General features: G+C 40.2%; 3 protein-coding genes across 3 annotated transcripts in view; 2 read left to right on the forward strand and 1 right to left on the reverse strand.

The window, feature by feature from the left end:
* The window catches only part of LOC104286872, a 1,956-nt gene extending 896 nt beyond the window's left edge, over window positions 1-1,060 (reverse strand). The window contains exons 1-3 of the mRNA XM_009885518.1: window positions 1,041-1,060; window positions 449-606; window positions 214-368 (exon numbers count right to left, since the gene is read on the reverse strand). Coding sequence (XP_009883820.1) covers window positions 214-368; window positions 449-606; window positions 1,041-1,060 — 333 coding nt within the window. The remainder of the gene's footprint in view (window positions 1-213; window positions 369-448; window positions 607-1,040) is intronic.
* Window position 1,061: 1 nt separating this feature from the next.
* CFI (complement factor I) lies at window positions 1,062-15,561 on the forward strand. Its single transcript, XM_009885484.1, has 12 exons — window positions 1,062-1,121; window positions 2,718-3,036; window positions 4,363-4,507; window positions 5,865-6,043; window positions 7,017-7,127; window positions 8,219-8,335; window positions 9,519-9,557; window positions 10,008-10,111; window positions 10,743-10,858; window positions 11,612-11,886; window positions 13,019-13,120; window positions 15,106-15,561. Exons 1-12 carry the CDS (start codon window positions 1,062-1,064, stop codon window positions 15,321-15,323), a joined length of 1,785 nt encoding a protein of 594 aa, XP_009883786.1. The 3' UTR covers window positions 15,324-15,561.
* Window positions 15,562-18,454: 2,893 nt separating this feature from the next.
* PLA2G12A (phospholipase A2, group XIIA) overlaps window positions 18,455-18,541 on the forward strand; it is a 4,126-nt gene continuing 4,039 nt past the window's right edge. The window contains exon 1 of the mRNA XM_009885519.1: window positions 18,455-18,534. Coding sequence (XP_009883821.1) covers window positions 18,455-18,534 — 80 coding nt within the window. The remainder of the gene's footprint in view (window positions 18,535-18,541) is intronic.

Consider the following 18,541-nt stretch of genomic DNA (forward strand, 5'->3'; position numbering starts at 1 on the left):
CCGCCCCGGTGTGGGGCAGCGGTTCTGCTGTTGCCCTCTGGACCACACGGCGGTTTTGGGGGGGCCGGGTAAGAGGGGGGTGTTGGTTCTGCTGGCTTTCATTAAAGTTTTCCTAGAAACCCACTTTCAGAAAACTACTTCAAGCCAAATACTTGCAATCAACCTGCCTTTAAAAAACAAATATTGTACATTACACATTTTTTGGAAGGATACAAAATCTCTTAGCTGCCCGAAAATTTCATCCACTTTGCCAATCTGTTCTTTATTATCCAAGTACACTGGGGCGTTGAAATAAGGCACCTTGTTTTCTTCTGTTTTGCATTTACAAACAATGTCATCTTCGCACGGATGCATGAACTCTCCCAATACTGAAATAAAGACCAAACAAGCTAAAGATCTCAAGCAGTCATTCTAAATTAAATAAATATAATCTATTCATGTCACTTACAAACTACCCTTTCTGGAGGCCCCTGGTCATATCCGCCTCTGTTGAAGCCTCCTCTTCCACCTCCCCGTCCAAAGCCACCTCGTCCACCACGATTAAAACCACCTTTGTCACCGCCACCACTCGCTCTACAAATCGTGTAATACAAGCTTGTAATCCAGCTGAGGATATAAGGGACATTACATGGATATGAGTGTTTCTCTCCAGATATATGAAGACATCTATATCTCTTACATAAAAATACATTTATCTCTTACAATAATCTGGCAAAGTTTAATGCCTACAATCGGGAGAACCAACGTAATGATTCCATCAGTCTCTCCTCTGGCAAAAGAAAGGAAATGTGTATCCTTAAGTGCTTCCTTTTTATCATTTACTTTAAGGCTTTACTTTTGTTATCTCGTCTTGCACTTACAATAAAACCAGTTAAACTGAGGCGGGATCCTTTTGGAGAGATCAGTTTTATTAGTTAATAGTTGAGGCTCCTGTACTTTATTTCTAAACACACTTAAAAATATTTTACTAATGGTTAAAAATTAAACACAAATCTAACAACTGACATTCAAAAGAATCCCAGCCAGAGCAATTTGCCTACAAAGACAGATCAAATTTCATCATGCAAGTGGCCCCAGTTTTCTTGATTTTCTTGTCTCTCTTTTGTTTTTGTGGATCAGAGGTAAGAATTTATTTTATTGTGGTAGCTGTGATTTGTTTTTTAAAATAATAAAATTTAAAAGCAGTTTATTGTTATAAAAGCAAAACCAGTTGATTTTTTTTAAGTTTCCTTTCATAGTATTTGTGTTTCATACATTTGTTTGAGCCCATCTTGAATGTTTGAACCTTTCTATTTCTCTTTAATGTATTGATTCCATCTGGGGTTTACGCTAACAGGCTTCTTGAAAAGATTTTAATCATGATCCTATCCTAAACCAAATTTGCAAGCACAGTTGACTACAGAAAAGTGCTGCAATGTTCCCTGCCCCCCTTTTTCAAGAAATGAGATTACAGTCTTGTAATGCGGCAACATGGTGTATTTTACTGCCTGAAGGATTACTGCGGAATCTCTTCTGGCACAAGTGTCCCAGAACACCCATCTGGGCTGACCGTTCAGCATGCCCCAAGTCTTTTAGAGAAACCCTCAGATAAATATCAGCACCTTTTGTTCCTATTCAGGAGAAATGCCTAGTACAATATGGGAGTTATGTCAAGCCGGAGCTCGCTCAGTTTGGATTTTATTGACCTGACAACAGCAGGAAGAATTTAATAAGATTATACAACCGTTAAAAGGGGGGTTGTTGGATTAAATGCTGCCCCAACAACATCCCCACTGCCTATCCTATGGCCATGATTTCTTCACAAGAACTTTAAACTTCAGCTCTATTGATTCAGTTAGCACAGTCAAAGCTGATAAATCACATTTGAGGCTAACCTTTCTCTCCCATTTTTATGCAAAGCCCATCTATATATATTTTCCATGTTTCAATGTTCTTCCTACCTGTAAATCATAGTAAGCAAAAGCACTTGGGCAGCAACGAAGTCACCAGAAAGCTGCACAAACACAGGTGCAGAGTCACTCACCGAGAGGCAGTGGGACTGAGGGTCAGAATTTGCACTTGCCCTCCAGTGATGACCAACAATCACACTGCAAATCCGCTGCTGTGCAAGAAACAGTAAAAGAGCTGATAAGGAAGGGCACTTAATTTTCAAATGTCTTTAAGATGCCTGTTACTTCAGCTGTTACACAGTGAAACAAATCATTAATTTTAGATTTCTTCATTTGCTTCTAAGTAGTTCATAAATACTTACAGGTGATATTTAAACCCAAAGCTAACCAAACCAATAAAAAAATCTCAACAAAAAACCCCAAGTTGCTTTTTTTATTATTTCTCTGGTGTTTTACGTCCCCGCATGATTTGATTTCCTTACAATCCCATTGCTGTGGTGTGCTATAAACCATTGGCTTAAAATATGTTTATAATCTGCTGAGCACTTCAACTGATGTTTGAAGAGGAAGGAGTATAGTTTGCAGGAGAGCAGTAAGAGTGAAGATCACACCAGGTGAATGATCCAAAAAAGGAAAAAAAAAAAAGCACTGAGAAAGATGAGGTGGCCAAACACAAGGGAATAAACACTATAAATGATATTTAGCACCTTTGTGCTCATAAGATAGAAGGCTTATGAATGAACACTTTGTTGAGGTCACTAAAGGGATACGCAGAACTCTTGGTGCAGTTCCTAGTCTTACTCTTTTCTTTTACTTTGTGCTTTGCAGAATGCAGCGTCTAATGCTGAAGAAAACCAGTTTCAGCAGGTTGAGCCTGCCCAGCCAGCTGAGCAAGACACCCACCTCATAGGAGAATGCTTAAGCAACAAATACACGCACAAGTCCTGTGAGAAAGTTTTTTGTAACCCATGGGAACGATGTGTGGAGGGAAAATGCCTTTGTAAGCTTCCCTACCAGTGCCCAAAGAATGGCTCTTCAGTTTGTTCTACCAATGGAAAGTACTTCCATACTTATTGTCACCTAAAAAGCTATGAGTGCCAACGTCCCGAAGCAAAGTTTCTGCACAAGGGAAAATGCAATTCTGAAGGTATTAACACCTCCTTTTCCAAATGTATTATCAGTCAGTCACTCGTGGCCAAGGAGATGCTTTACTATTTACAGCTCAGAAAGTCTGTTCATTTCCTTGCACTAGTAAGAACATGAAACAGAAAATGAGAAGTCATTGAAAATGGGCAGTATCTGTTGATTTTCATAAAAATAAAGTGATTGACAAGCCCAGCTCACCCTGCTGTTGGTAGGTTGCTCAAATAATCAGGTAGAAAGGGGAGAAATAGACACAGGAAAGAGCTCAAAGGTTTCGAAGCAGGTTGTTGATGATGGTGGGCAGCACAGCAGGAGAGGGCCTTGCCTGCAGAGAACGTTAGCAGAGAGGGTATCTTTTGGAGAGGGACAGACCGCACAGGAGCAAGAGTCCAAGGAACGGAGTCAAGATGCTGAGGTGTGTGTGGGAGTGCACGGGGAGAAGGTAAGCCATGTTCACCTCAACCATCTTCACGCTGTGGATTTGAGCAAAACAGAAAGCTATTACCCTGCAAACCAGTGATGGTTTGTGCACTGACAAGCATCTGTTCATTCTCACCTGCTTTTTAGGCTGCACCAAGCTGTTTTGTCAGCTCTATCTCTGCCTGAGTGCAGGGAGAAATGACTCCTGCTCACAGGGCAGGTGACCCCCCTTAGCAGTAGCAGTCTGTTCCTACTTGTCCTCCAACCCCACCTCTACCCATCCCAGCAGGAGCAGCAAGCCAGGCCCAGGGCTCTCCTGCCCAATCTGTCCCAGTGCCATCCCTCCCTGTCCCCACAGAAGCAGCAGCTCAGCCCATCGCCTGCAGAGCAGCAAAACTCAATTCTGCCTATGCCATGGAAAAGGATTGGGAGCCCCCGTGTGTTCCTGGCACGCTCTCTGTCTGGCTTCACTAAGTTAAGCAGAGGACCTTAGCTCCACCATAAACATTAGAAGTTTTGCTGCACAGGTAATAGAAGCAGGATCTGTTCCTCTCACTTGAAGTGGTACTGGTTGGTTATCAAAAGTCCTCTGATGAAAGTCACTATGTTAAGATGCAACCTTTCCTCGGTAGACCTCCAGGTACACTTCTGTGGTAAGAACCATTACCCTCATTTGTCCTGAAACTGGTATATTTTGAAAAAGTGTCAGGCTCAAAGCCGCGAAGTCAATACTCAGAAAAAACAGGAATAATACCTGAAGCTTCTGATTTCCAGTCTACTGTTCTTTCCATATGAACTTTGGCTGTGAGTACAAAATTAGTCCTGATTTGTTTCTGTGCTGTCTTTCCACTAGATACATCAATATCATATAATTTTATTTGGAGAATTTTTTTTATTTCTCTTTTTTTAGGAACATTTTCAATCTCTGGGGGCCATGGAGATTCAAGTTTGCTTCGAGTAAAACCTGTGAATCAAAAGAATTACTTTTTTGTATGTGATAGTGAGTGGACTATGAATGAAGCAAATGTGGCTTGCAAGCACCTTGGCTTTGAATTGTAAGTTTGGAGAATTTATCTCTGTAAAACTGCGAAAGATATGAAAAAGCATCAATGCTTACATAAGTCTCAGCCACAGCCAGCCAACAGTTAAGACAGAAAACTCATGAACAATGTATTGGCTACAATATTGTGACAAAGCTTCTAAAATTGACACTTGAGAGTGAAAGCCAAAACACAGCCTTCTGTGTTCTATTACAGATTACAACTGTACAAACCATAATTGGTTTACTTTTAAAATAAAGCTGCAGACCAATGCAGAAGTTTTCTCTCAGCTCTTTGTAGCGGAAAGTGCATAGATGGACCATCCCCAAGTAGCTCTGCGCAATAACCTGGATGCAGAGAAAAGTTTCTTGCGCTAGCTGACAACAGGATACGGCTCTGTTTTGCCACGTGCACCAGGCAGACTAACAAGAACCAGAACACGTTTCTTTTCTTCGCCCCTTGCCCCCTCTGCCATTGCTTGCTTTGCTCCCCAGGTATGGCTGAAGCCACACAGAGCTTGTTCTTTTTCCTGTGACCACACTGACAACCTGACTCACACATTCAGCTCCTCATAAAGAGTCAGCTCTATATCCTGAGCTTATTAATTTTACACATAGACAACTAATTCAACTTAGTCAGGTAGGGCTGCCTCCCCAGTCCTACCCAAAAACTAAAAATGCTATTGCAGTGCCCTAAATTGTCCCCTCTAGGTGAGAGGCAAATATTTCCTAGTCCTGATCCGTATCTCTTTAGATAGCAGAGAAGGGTTTGTCCTGGGACAGAGCATTCAGCCCTGGAGTCCCATTGTAAGCCTTTCTGGTTACTTATTTACTCAATCCATATTTCTTTAAGGTAGGGGACACATACACTGTTAGGAGGACACCGCTAAGGAAAACCCAAGGGAGAAAAAATTTATTAACCCCAGACTTGCAGTGGTCCAAGCTCCCTCCATATTGATTGGTTTTGAAGACATCAAGGATACTTTGCCCCATGCAGGATGGTTTGCAAATTATGGCTCACCTGTGTCCACACGGAGAGAGAGAGAGCTGAGCTTACAAGTTCTGCTAACATAAGGAGACTTTTCTATCCATCGTGATACACAGTGACTGTCACAGAACTTTATACATATCGATACATATGGACAGTTCTATGCAGCAACCTGCAAAAAATTAGCACTTTGTTTTACTTTTTCCTCCAAAGTAAACATCTCCTACTTACCCCTAGACGATTCCATGGGAAATCTGCTCTTTCTTTTAGCCATGACCAAAATTCTTTAACACTGACGAAAATCTTATAAATTCTAAATAACAAAAGCAGTGGACAATCCATTGTGAAATGATATAATTTATTATTGTTATTTGTATTCTCACAGAGGTGCTGAATATTACCGAGCCAATTCCAGCATCACAGAATCTGCCTTAAATTCATTGCACTGTCTGCAAATAACTTGCAGGGGCCTAGAGACAAGTCTTGCTGAATGTCACATAGAGGTGAAATCAAGACACAGTAATGAGGGATTTGTTAGCCTCCAGTGCCATGAAAATCTCAGAGGTCAGTAGTTTTTTTAGTTTTACATCTATTTGGGGTTCTTACATTTTAAGTTTATGTTAAATAATTAGGATCTAGTTTGCTGAACTCTCAGCCGCAGTAAATCTGCACTGAAACCTTTTGATTTTTTAAAATAATCCTTTTGAGGCAGTCTTGAATTTGGGAGTTTGGAAAATCACTGTTGCTCCCAAAGTATTTTTACAGATATTTCTGTAAAAGTAAATATATTTCACCCACGGTTCTGATTGTTCCCCCATCCCTTCCAAGGGTACCAAGGTATACTGTATCCCACAAGTCTTATCTCTTCTGCGGTAACTGCTGAGGAGACAGGTGACAACCTCCTACTCACTGCTTTGTCTGTGAAGGAGATAAATTAAGACACTATCAGCACTGTAGCCAGACAAGCATGACTATAGCGGAACTGCTTGTAACTTCTGAGGAGTTTCAGGACTTCTTAGTTTCTCACTGATATAATTGGAACCAAGTCCTTGTTTTGACTTCTAACAGCCTTCTATTCTCTGTAGTCGGCTTTCTTTGGCACTCATAAGCATCACCCTGAGAAGCTTCTGGTGAGGAGCACTATGAATTGTCTCAGGTTTTTCTTACGCCACAAAAGTAGGAGTTCACAGAGTCTGGGTGACTTCTTTCTGGAGGGTGAACATCCATCATCTTAACCACTTGAATCATTTACAGTGGGTTTGAACTGATAATTTCTGGTTTAGTCCTTGTCTAGAAGAAATTAAGTTCCCTTTTGCCAGGGTACTGCAAGTTGGAGGAGGAAAGTAAGTGGTCACATTGAAAGCTTGATGAGAAGGTGATTAAAGCAATAAAAAAAGATCCCTATTTACATTACTGAGCCCTACTGTTGCTAGGCCAAACTTCTGACAGAATAAAATGCACAAGCAGAGTATTTCTGTGGGCACTTGTGAAGCTATAGATATTTCCACACTAACTTAATTTTCATTGTGCTGCACAGCTTGTTCAGATGGTGAGTTTCATTGTGTCAACAAGAAGTGCATTTCTCTGAATAAAACCTGTGATGGAATCAATGACTGTGGAGACCTAAGTGATGAACTGTGCTGTAAAGGTAATAATTTCCTTTCTCAGCTCTTTCAAAATCATTTCAGCAGAAAACCACCCCCGGAGAATTTTTGCAGTGATGTAACAGCTAAAGACTCTTTTCCAAGTGCAAAAAAGCAGGCATAATACAATTTGTTGAAGCAGACAACGGATCTCTGAGAATCCGGATTTCCTTAGAGGATGAGGAAATACAATGAGATTATTTAGGAGGTTGTTAAACATTGATACAAAAAAATGAGCCACGTTAGAATGAAAATCTATTTTTAGTTGGGAGAAATCAACAGTAATTAAACAAAGACACTGCTTTTCCAATGAACTATCTTTAAACCAAAGTAAGATCTCTCTTAAATTTATTTACTAACGCAAGGTTATCCATAGAATACCTGTGAAGAGTTCCTGTCACATTGCTTGCTCATTTTCTATTAAAGACATATATCCTTACCTAGTGGATTGACATAAGATTATAAAGTAGCTCAAAAAACCCTGCCATAAATTCAAGCACTGCTTTGCTTTTGGTAACATACAAAGTGATCACAGGAATTAAAAGGAAAGGGGTTCTCAGGTTTATAATAACGTTTCATATAAACAAGAATTTTAGAAGAAATAAATTATTAAATTCAGTATCTTCAAAACAGGATTCTCGATTCCCTGCATTTAGGCATTTAGCTCATTCAACCAAAAGCCAGCTTGGACTCTGATTTAGGGGAGGAAATTTCACCCAAGCATCATAAATTCCTCATTTGAGATGATCAGTAATGCTGGCAAAACTGGAGGTCCTTTGGCTGAGGTTGAGTGTGGGCATGTGCTGTGGATGAAACTGGTAAGGAGTGATACCGAGTCCAGAAGTACAGTACCGAACTGGTAACAGAGATCCACGTTTTTTAAGTCTTAAAACTTCAAGACTACAAACTGAGGAGAGCCAAGTATTCATTTTCTTTTACACCTAAAGAACCTGCTTTTGTGATCTATTTCTGAACAGCCAAGTCCCCCACAACAAGGATATTATATTGTTTAGATTTTAAAAAGCTCTCTTAACTACGTGAGGTTGCCGAATCATATGATCCTATGATTTACATTTGTAATTCTCCTGTGTTACAGAGTGCAGAGACAACAGTTTCCACTGTCGGTCAAATATCTGTATTCCAAATAAGAATGTCTGTAACAAAGACATTGACTGCCTCACCGGAGAGGATGAAGCTCAAGCTCTCTGTGCAGGTTTCCTTCCGAAAGATGTTTTTGTTTCTTTCCTTTCATTCTGCTCAATTATAACTAGAGACTACACAATGTATATTATTAAATTATTTAACAGATTAGCAAAAACAAAATGCGTGCAAGAATTAGTCTTCCCAATGTTATGTTATGCATAGTAGGAAGAAAAGGTTACCTAATTTTCCTCCCTTTCCTTCTAGGAAAGAATAGCAAGAAAACTAAAGGAAGGAAGAAACAGACGATGACTTAAGGCAGATTATGTCTTTTGTCTATGTGGCCACCTATCAAATTGGTATCCCCCATTTGTGAAGAAAGGATAGACAGGGCAGGCAGGAATATTTTCCTCTTAGATGAGGAATTCAACTAGTTTGTCAATATAACAATTCTTCCATGCTGTTCCCCTCACTGATGAAAAGAGTTTGTTTTGTTTTGAAATTAGAATGCTTTTCCTTGCTCTGATAAGAGACAAAGTCTAAAGCCAAAAAGTAAACACTATTGGTAAATGGTAATTGGTAAGGGTAAACTGAACTCTAAATGTAAACATTACTGTCAGTAACACGAGAACAGACCCAATCCTTAACCTCCATTTAGGAATTAAATTCAATGGGCATTTTGTTTGAATAAAAGCTGACAAACCAGATTCAGGAAGCATTTAATTTACCTCTCATGTTGAATACCCTCCCTTACCCTGTTAAAAGAGGTACACAGTACACAACAGCATCATCTAAATTGGGAAAAAAAAACTAATCCTGTTACCTAATACTCCCTTGGGCTTTAGAAAGCTCCAAAAGGTTGATGGGGCAGGAGGAGGAATTTCTGTTGTTTCCTGGTGGAGGAGAATGGGATATTACTTTAGAGATCAAAAACAAACAGAAAAAAAAAAAGGCCATTTCTCAGGGTTTCTTTGCAGAAGGGCTCCCTAGGTATGGAAAGCAGAGTAGATGTTATGTAGTTACAATCGAGTGTCTGATGAATGTAGGTAATTTGTAGGCTGAGGCAGCCAAAGAGTGTCTAGTAAGAAAGGAAACAGCAGACACCAGGCTGAGAGCATATTGCTATCCATGTGAAACGGTGTGCCCTTATGCATTTAAAACATATACCACAATTTTGGCACACAAATGTATATTCAAATAACAGAACAAATTTAAATGTTTGCCAATATTTTCAGTATTTTGTTATTCTACTACAGGCAAAGACAAAGGTGCAGAAAATCATAGTATGGATGAAGGTAAGTGTAACCAGCCCTCCAAAAACAACAGCATACCCTCTTATTAGTGGCTTTCTAGCTACCAGCCAGCTGACTAGATCCAGAACACTCTCTGGGGCTTACTATTTGTCTCACTTTCCATTAATTTCATGCCATAGTAACTCCTCCTGGCTAAGGACCCACATCTGCATGTTTTGGCAACTGGTGGAGGTAAACTCTCAGCAAATCTAGGGGAACTGCTTTAAAATTATTTGCCTGAATGCAAGCAGCAGTGAAAAAGTAATGTGATGCTAAGACACAAGCAATTTTCAAAGCAAAACCAGATGCCAAAATTTTTGGTCTTTGCTTTCCTGCTTCTGGAGCTACCAGCATATTCAGAGCATTCAGATTTTCAAGACAAAGGTAAACCTGTCTCCAAATAGAGAGAATGGATACCTGAATTCTGAGACACATTTTTTCTTTTTGTTAAAGAAAGAAAAATGATAAAGACACTTCTTCCCCAAGCACGCTGCGGTATTACAAATCACACATTAACTCGACGGAAGAGAATCGTAGGTGGAGAGATTGCAAGAAAGGTAAAAAAAAAACCTTACCAGATATGATTTCATTCAGCATCGATTTAAATGGGCATTATGGTCCTTCTGTTAAAATGTACAGAAATAACAAAATCAGCTACAGCACTAATTTCACATTTTGCAGCAGTACTGGCATTGCACTGAACAAAAGTAAAAAGAAGCACAATGTATAAAGTAAAATATGGAGCTGCAAAATTGAGCATTACAGTACAAGTACACATTGAAAATGATTGGTAAAAGACTTACTACTATAGCTAGAAATAACAATTCTGACAAAACAGAATTTAAATTTGCACCTTTAAAACAGAATACAGTCAAAAATGCTATACTCAATCATACTAGATGAGATTCTACGCGTTTCTCTGGCTACAAGGGGTTTCATGACAGAAAGCTGGAGTGAAGAAGGCATCACACAAAGTCAGAAGATTGAACAAAATTACTACATTTTAGAGTAGATATCCTTTATATCAGATGGAGCCCAATTCACAATTTCTGGATGGCAGATTTTTTATTTATAATCAGATAGAGTCAAGGAGATGAGATGATTCCGAGAAGTGTGCTTCCCTTTATGCACTAAAAATAGTAAAATTATTATGATTTCACATTATTCGGCTCTTTGTTGTTTGAATAGGGTGAATTCCCTTGGCAAGTGGCAATTAAAGAAACTGGCAGTGAAGGTGCAACAGTGTACTGTGGAGGGGTTTATATTGGCGGCTGTTGGGTTCTGACTGCTGCACACTGTGTCAGGTAAAAACAGCAAACTGGGAAATGATTTTCTTCTTGCAAGGCAGAAAGATTGATTTGGATATTATTGCCCTTCTTAGCTACCTGTTCGCTAATTCCTATTTGCCTATTGAATAAAACAATTTAAAACACTGACTCACCCTCCTTAATGACGGGGAAGATTCAGAGAAAGTAGAGTATTTTGGCAGTGAATAGAAAGATGAAAAAGCAATGACGAGTGTGAAGAGATGTGGCACTCTTCAGTCAGATAGCAGGCGGGCAGGAAAGGTTCACCTTAACCGCTTTTCCTGAAAGGGAGATACAAGGGACCTCCCCTCTTGCCCATCTCCACCTTGGGGAAGTCCAGGATCTGTTCCCTGAGAACATCCCTGGGGTCATATATTCCCCAGAACAAGCAAGGGCAGACAGGGAATATTTGCCAGTCCCAGGAGCCCATCCACATCTGCTCGCTCTTCCTTCACTTGAAATCAGAGGCATAAATGCCTGCTTTCTCTTTGTCACAGCACTAAACACAGAGGCTGGCCTTCAATACTTTTTTCTGCGTTAGCTGCAGTACTCAGTAGTAAGTGTCATCTGCCTTGCGTTTGCTACGCTTCAGAAAAAGAGGACATCAAGTCCAGAAAGAAGCTATATGTATATAATATGAATTTTTATTCCAGAGGAACTTTGATAAAATGCAAACGTTTACAGCTAGTTGAAATGTACAGTGCTTGTGCTAAGTACGAAAACATATTTTATTTCACTGTTTTTTTCCAGGGCAAATCGAGTTCATCTGTACCGTGTCTGGATTGGACTGTTGGATACAATACTGTACGACAAAGAGACAGATACTTTCAGACTAAACCAACTGATAATCCATGAAAATTATAATGCATCAACTTACGAAAATGACATTGCTCTGCTGGAGCTGAGAGGTTTTGGGAAAGGAGAATGCTCCCTGAAATACAGCACACCTGCCTGCGTCCCCTGGTCAGAGTACATGTTCAAGGATGGTGACAGGTGCAAGGTTTCGGGATGGGGACTAGAGAAAGGTATTTGCTTTAGTGCTTGCTACAATAATGTATTATTCATATCACTTGTTTTCTAGTTGTGGTGAGCTTTCATTTTGAAAAGGGTGAAGGGTAGTTGTGCACAAAGCACTTAGAAGAGGAGTACAGAAAACACAGGCTGCAGTTTGGCATTCGGCTGTCACTGTTGGTTCTCCTTTCTGTACTGCTTCCTCTGCTGTTTCAGCCACTTAGTAAACTGCACTGGAGGACATCCCTGGTTGAAAACTACCCTAACAATAAGAAATGTTCCTTTTGCCAATCTAAAATTTATATAAGCTGTGGAGACCTGGTAACTATATTTTACAAGTGGTGGTTAGTAGCTTACAGTGACCCATACTCACAGCCTCTGTCCCCTGCCCAAGAGGATCTGAGCTGCAGCCAACAGTTATGAAACCTGGCACATCTTGTCTCAAGCCATGTTTGAGTTTAGCCCAGAGAAGGTTGCAGAGACACAGATAAGCCAAAGATAATCATGCTTTCAAAGATCTGGGAAGCATTTGTTTGTTTTGTATCACAGTGATTACAGCCTGGCACTGGAGCTACCGCACACTGGTTGTGAGGCTTCTCCTGTCCATGCTCAGTACTCAGTCCATAAAGCAAATGCAAAGTTGGGAGTTACTACCAAACAGACAGAACAAAACAGAGAATCTCCTTAACCTTGTGAATACATAGTTCACCTGTATCTTCAATATCTGGTCCACTCATCCCAAAAAGACAGAGTAGAACTGGAAAAAAGGTAACAAGGATGATCAGAGCCACACCTCCATTTCATAGAAAACTATATGCCAGTCTCCTAGTGTCTGAAAACCTTGATATGGAAGACAGAGAAAAAAAAATAAGAAAGACAACAAAAGGGAAGGGGTGAAAATGTCACAAAATGAAAGTACTGTATTTAACACTGTAATTAAGCCACTCTGCTTTTATTTTGAAATATATGGCTAAAGTACTGCAGTTCATATAGGGTGTTAGTGGCAGTATAAGGTACCTGGTTTATAATATTGAAGATTATATACTGTAGATAAGCAAATATGTAACTTTTAATTTATGATACTAAGAGTGTTTAATATGTACCTACCATTTTTAATTTAGAAAAGTTTATTCTTTTCTTTTCTAGGTTATACCAAACAATATATCCTCAAGTGGGGCAATGTGAATTTATTTCAGAATTGTTCTGAATTGTATCCAGGACGATTTTTTAAACAAATGGCATGTGCAGGCAAGCATCAATTTTCTTACTATAATTTCTCTGCCATCAAACCCACTGTTTATAAGGTCAGACAGACTGGATGGAAATCTTTTAGACTTGGGAAAGTCAATAAACCCATTGCCACCGCATCATCATTAGCAAAATGCTAGCTATTGGAGCCTAGATGCATCCACCATTATATCTCTCTTTATAAACAGAGTTAAGATGACATTATGCCAAGTTTCTATGCCTATGTAGGCAAATTTCGGCATACAATTTGAGTTATGTTTTCTAAATACACAAGCACTTTACAGCCCACTGAACTTCCTACCTTTACTATATTTGATTCTGATTCAGCAACATATTTAAGCAAATGCCTGTCTTAGAGCACACTAATAGTCCCATTGACGAGAATGTGACTATTCATCTGCTTGGACATTTGCTACTACCATACTGCACTCCAGGAAAAGTACAATTAAATTTTCAAACTAAGATTAGTCTGGCCAATAAACTGGTTGTCACCGCTAGTATGAAAATAAGGATTTTGAATACATGCTTTTTGCTTCTCAAGTAACGAAAGGTATTGCCAAGTACATGACTAAAAGAACAATGAGTATTCAAATTACAGGGAAGATAGTTTAAACTGTTCTTTAAATCAAGAAGTAAAGGCAGTATTTAAACAAACTACTTACCAAGAAAAATAAAAAAACAGATATAAAAGCCAAATCATTCCTGATAAATTCAGCATGAATCTATAAGATACTGGCTTTGTCTACTGTGCAAGTTCTGTAACTTATCTCCTTGATCTTCAGTGTATTTCAAGTGACCACACTTTACCAGGAGGGAACAAAGACAGTATCACATGGGACAACATCAGAAAAGGGGGATCTGAGGTTAGCTTCCCCTCCCTGATGCAAATACAAACTTTGGAATTAAGGGCTAGTATTCACAGGAGTTAGTTATACAAGCAAATATTAATTAAACTAAGTAAAGGCGATAAAATCTTGTTTTCAGACTTGGAATTACTAATCCTATAAAAGTCCACAAAACTTTTTCTCAGTAATGTAGTGATTCAAGAAAGAGGTCATATTTTTAAAAACTTGGAGACTCCCGATTAGTATGTGTTCCTTCATACTAGGTCAACTGACCAAGCAGAAAAGTGTAGTAAGGGTGTTAGATATTAATGAACTTTTACTGAGCATATAGGACAAAGCATAAATCATACTCTAGCTCTGTAGCAGTGTTTCTGTTTATATCACGTCTGTCACTCTTAATTCATTTTTTCATGAGCGCTGTATTTGCTGAATTACAAATAAGAAGTTCTGGGAGCACTGGAACTTACAAAGAGCGCTGGATCCTACACACTAGTACCTCAGGGCTACTATCTGCGGTTGCAATAGGTCCCCACTGTGACCAAGACCTTGCAGTGTGGGCACTTAGAGACTGTTGCCCTCCCTCCTATCCCAGCATTCACATGCTCTCCTTCTTGTACCTGGCCACCTATTTTCAAAAAGCTGGTAGAGAAAATAACGTTGAGGCCTCTGCCTCTCTGCACAGATGAGCCGGCCAATGAATTACTGGGTAGAGAGGACACCAAAGGCACACACGTAGGCATACCCATATTATGATAGCTTTGTTTCCATAGGAATCAGCCTACAAATCTTTTTACCTTCTTTCTCCTGCCTTTGTTCACTTTTTATGAGCTACTTCTAGTGATATAATAGGCAATATGGCTGAATTCTTCTCTATTACGCAGGGTAAAACAAGACTCACATCACTGACAACAAAGCAAAAAGGAGGAGAATTTGGGCCAGCCCCAAATGTAAAGAGAGGCCCCGCACTAAAAAGAAATAAGAAGTAATAGATGGAAGAGGTTAGGAACCTCCTTTATTGCTGACCATTAGGCAAACACCTGTCAGGAAGCCACGTGGACCTGAAAAACCTCCTGAGCTCTGTTTTGTGTGCTAGCTTGTATACGAACTTATTTTTGCTTTTTATTTCCTCTTTTGCTTCAGGTACTTACGATGGCTCCATAGACAGTTGCAAAGGTGATTCAGGAGGACCCTTGGTCTGTTTTGATGCAGAAAACGTGGCGTATGTCTGGGGTATTGTGAGTTGGGGTGAGAACTGCGGGGAGGCTGGTCACCCTGGCGTGTATACAAAAGTCGCCAGCTATTACGATTGGATTAGCCATCATGTGACAAGGAGTCTCATTTCACGGTATAATATCTGAAGCTCAGTTAATTAAATACGTCCTTCTTACCACCCATGCAAAAATGAACACTGGTCCTTTGTTTACAATCAGCAGCCATGTAACTTAGCAACAATTAGTACAAATCTTTAAAGATCGCATTTTGAAAATTTTTAACACTCTATAAATACCACAATTTTGCAGAAGCCTGTGGGAAGAGAATTTTACAGTCACATGAGTCCACAGAAAAAGTCTCTAACAAAAGGAGGGAAATTAAAATGTCTTTGTCTTGTCATTACTTTGTTTTTCCCCACATTTCACATTGCATTTCAATTGCGGTTGCTTGTTTATTTAAAATGGACAACCACACTGAAAGCAGTGGTCGAAAAATGACTGCACTGGCAATACGTGAACTTCACAGAAACACAGTTTCAAGAACTTCCATCATCTGAAGGCCTAGGTCACTTGAAACCCACAGGATGCTGCCTTGCTCGGCAGTTGATTCTTTAGGCTTACTACGAAAGTAGACCTCAGACCGTCTATTACTTGTCAGACTGACTACGACCATAAGAGTAGTTGTAGTGCAAAAATTAGCCAAATAACAACTCTGTTTGGTGGTAGTTTTTCCCAGCTACAAACTCAGACAATTTTTAGCTAGTTAATATACCTCACCTGATCATCTAGCTTGGGCAAATTTGTGTAGCTCTAAGTTTTATTAATTTAACCGCAGCTGGTCACAAACAACACAGGAATTTTAAAACTTGGATCTTCAACTTAAATAAAAAGCATCTTTACTATCTTAAGTTCCCTGTGTATGTATATATATATATTTCTGGTCTCCAACAAACTCTTAACACCAAGCAGTGTTTTACCATGTGTGTATGTATACATATGTATATACACATATACGCACAACTTATATAACAATATAAATGTATAAAAGGTCTATACATTATACATATAGACTTAATTCTACAAAACCAAGTTACAGAGATAAAGTTAAAAATTAATAGTCTCAGTCATACCCCCTCCCCCTCCCCGATTCTCTAATTAGCGCAAGCTTCCTACACCCAGCTAGAGAAGCATGAAGCAGTAATGCCAAGACAGAACATCCAGGGCCTGATCCTGCAATGTGCAGCCCGGGCGAGTTTTGCTACTGCCTTAACTGACCCAGAACTGGATGAAGACAAGGGGCCATCAACAAAACTGGAACAATTAAGCAGAAAATCCTTCTGCTTTCACCAGTCCTTGTAAGGACGTTCTGCCCGCTTGGTAATCAGGAAGCACAGCCCAAAGGGCCACTGTGTAAGCGACACATTTTTAGACAGCAGTAATGGTGCCTTCTACAAGAAAACGAGTCTATACATAACAGTCTCACATTCAGCAAGAGTTACGCACAGAAAGTGTGCACAAAATTTTTTAAAAGTACAAGAATTTGGTTTCTTGATTGGTACCCTCGACACAAAACTGTCAAACAGCTTAAGGACCATCTCGGTTAGTTCTATCAAACTGCTGAATAGTTTTAGAACGTACTTCATTGTATTCTAATTTACAAGTGGTTTTAATATCTATTTTATTTTACTCCTCTCAAATAATTATCCTATTGAGTAAATGGCATATGTTCACACAACACAGTTGTTGTGGTGGTGTTTTTTCTAGAATTCACCGTAGTCTGCTTCAGACAACATTTTTACAGTTTCATTGACTTCTTCATCTTCCAGTTTTGTAAAAAACCCACATCAGCATGAATTTGTCATGTAAAGACACCATCAATCACCAGTAACTAAAGTGAGGGTATGAACTGATCCTCCTAATACCCTTCCCCTTCCCCAACAAGGCTTGCTATCTAGGAAAGCATTTAAGTATATTCCTACACAGGAATTATTTTCCTGAATCAAGGTCTTTGTAAAGTAATCATAGGGAAAAGCTGGACAAGTGTAGGAAGAGCTCCCTCTTTTGTTTGGCAATCAACCTCAGTAAGAACTTTTTCCACCTATTTCTTCAGTTAACTACAAATAATATTAAATGCTGAGGCTGAAAATAAAATAAAAAACAACAGTAGAATATTTACCATGTATCCTTCTGCTCTGCTTGTTGAACTGGTAGCCTCCCAATCTTCTTTCCATTTCCTGTTCTTCTTTACCGTTAACTTTGTCCTGAAGTCCAATATTAGTATGTTCTGAGGGATTCCACATGTCTTAAAACAGAGCTTCCATTACAAAAATTAAAACAATTTCCACATGGTTCCACTTTAGCTCATCTGCAAAGCATCTAGGATTTAAATATAAAATTAATTAAATAAATTACAATTTAAAAAAAAAAAAAACAACACAAAACCAAACAGGATGTTTAGCAAGCAAGTTCATTTTGGTCTTTTCAGCAAATCAATATTGGGCTTTTAGTGTTTAATAGATATACTTTCACTTTGCCCTTTTTTGCAACCCTGTCTTGCACATTCCATGATGTCACCTGAAGCTGAATCACTCACACGCGTAAAGGTCACTGGATCAGCTTCCTCCATGTTGAACATCATCATAAAATTAGGATAACATTTTAACGCTTCAAGTATATATTCCCTATCGCATTCTTCTGGCTTCTAGACGAGCGCGCTTTCCAAAAGGTCGTGTTTCTTCTAGCGGTATTGATACAAGTTCTCCCCCAGACTGCACGGAAGGAGAGCAGTATGTGGTTTTGGGGATGCTCCTCTCCCAGGCCGCGTTCGCCCTGAGCCACCACTCTAACCCAGCGCGGCACCACGAGGCCTGTCTGCCCTTCCACTCGGCCCCACGGCCAGCGGGAAAATCAGCCTTTCTGCCTTTCCTCCAAAACGCGACTGCTGCCTCTTCCACATTCAGCAACGCCAAGTTCACCACTTCTAACACAGCCGTCACACAAAGGCTTTCCAAATCAAAAATCCCTGGGGTTTCGTGTTGTCCGACAGCACGGGTGCCCGGCTGGCAGCCGCCTGCTCTCCCGGCCTGTACCAGGAGGGGTTGGAAAGGTCCCCCGAGTGGAACAAGGGGCACCGTGCCCCGCTAGGGACTGCGGCGTCTCCGCTGCCGAAACAGCCCGTGTTGTACCGGGGCAGGTGCGAGGCCGCCTTGTGCAACGCCTCCTCCTGCCGCCCGCGGGTGGGGGCGGAGGGCTCTGCCCGGCTTTCCCCCCTCAGCGCCATGGCCGATTCGGCTCTCTCTAACCCGCCCCGCTCCCTCGCTCTGACCAGCGGCCGCCGGCAGCAGCCCCGGACGAGGCGGTGTGCC

This window comes from Charadrius vociferus, unplaced genomic scaffold (assembly GCF_000708025.1).
Source record: "Charadrius vociferus isolate BGI_N301 unplaced genomic scaffold, ASM70802v2 scaffold55, whole genome shotgun sequence".
In the NCBI taxonomy this organism is placed as follows: Eukaryota; Metazoa; Chordata; class Aves; order Charadriiformes; family Charadriidae; genus Charadrius; species Charadrius vociferus.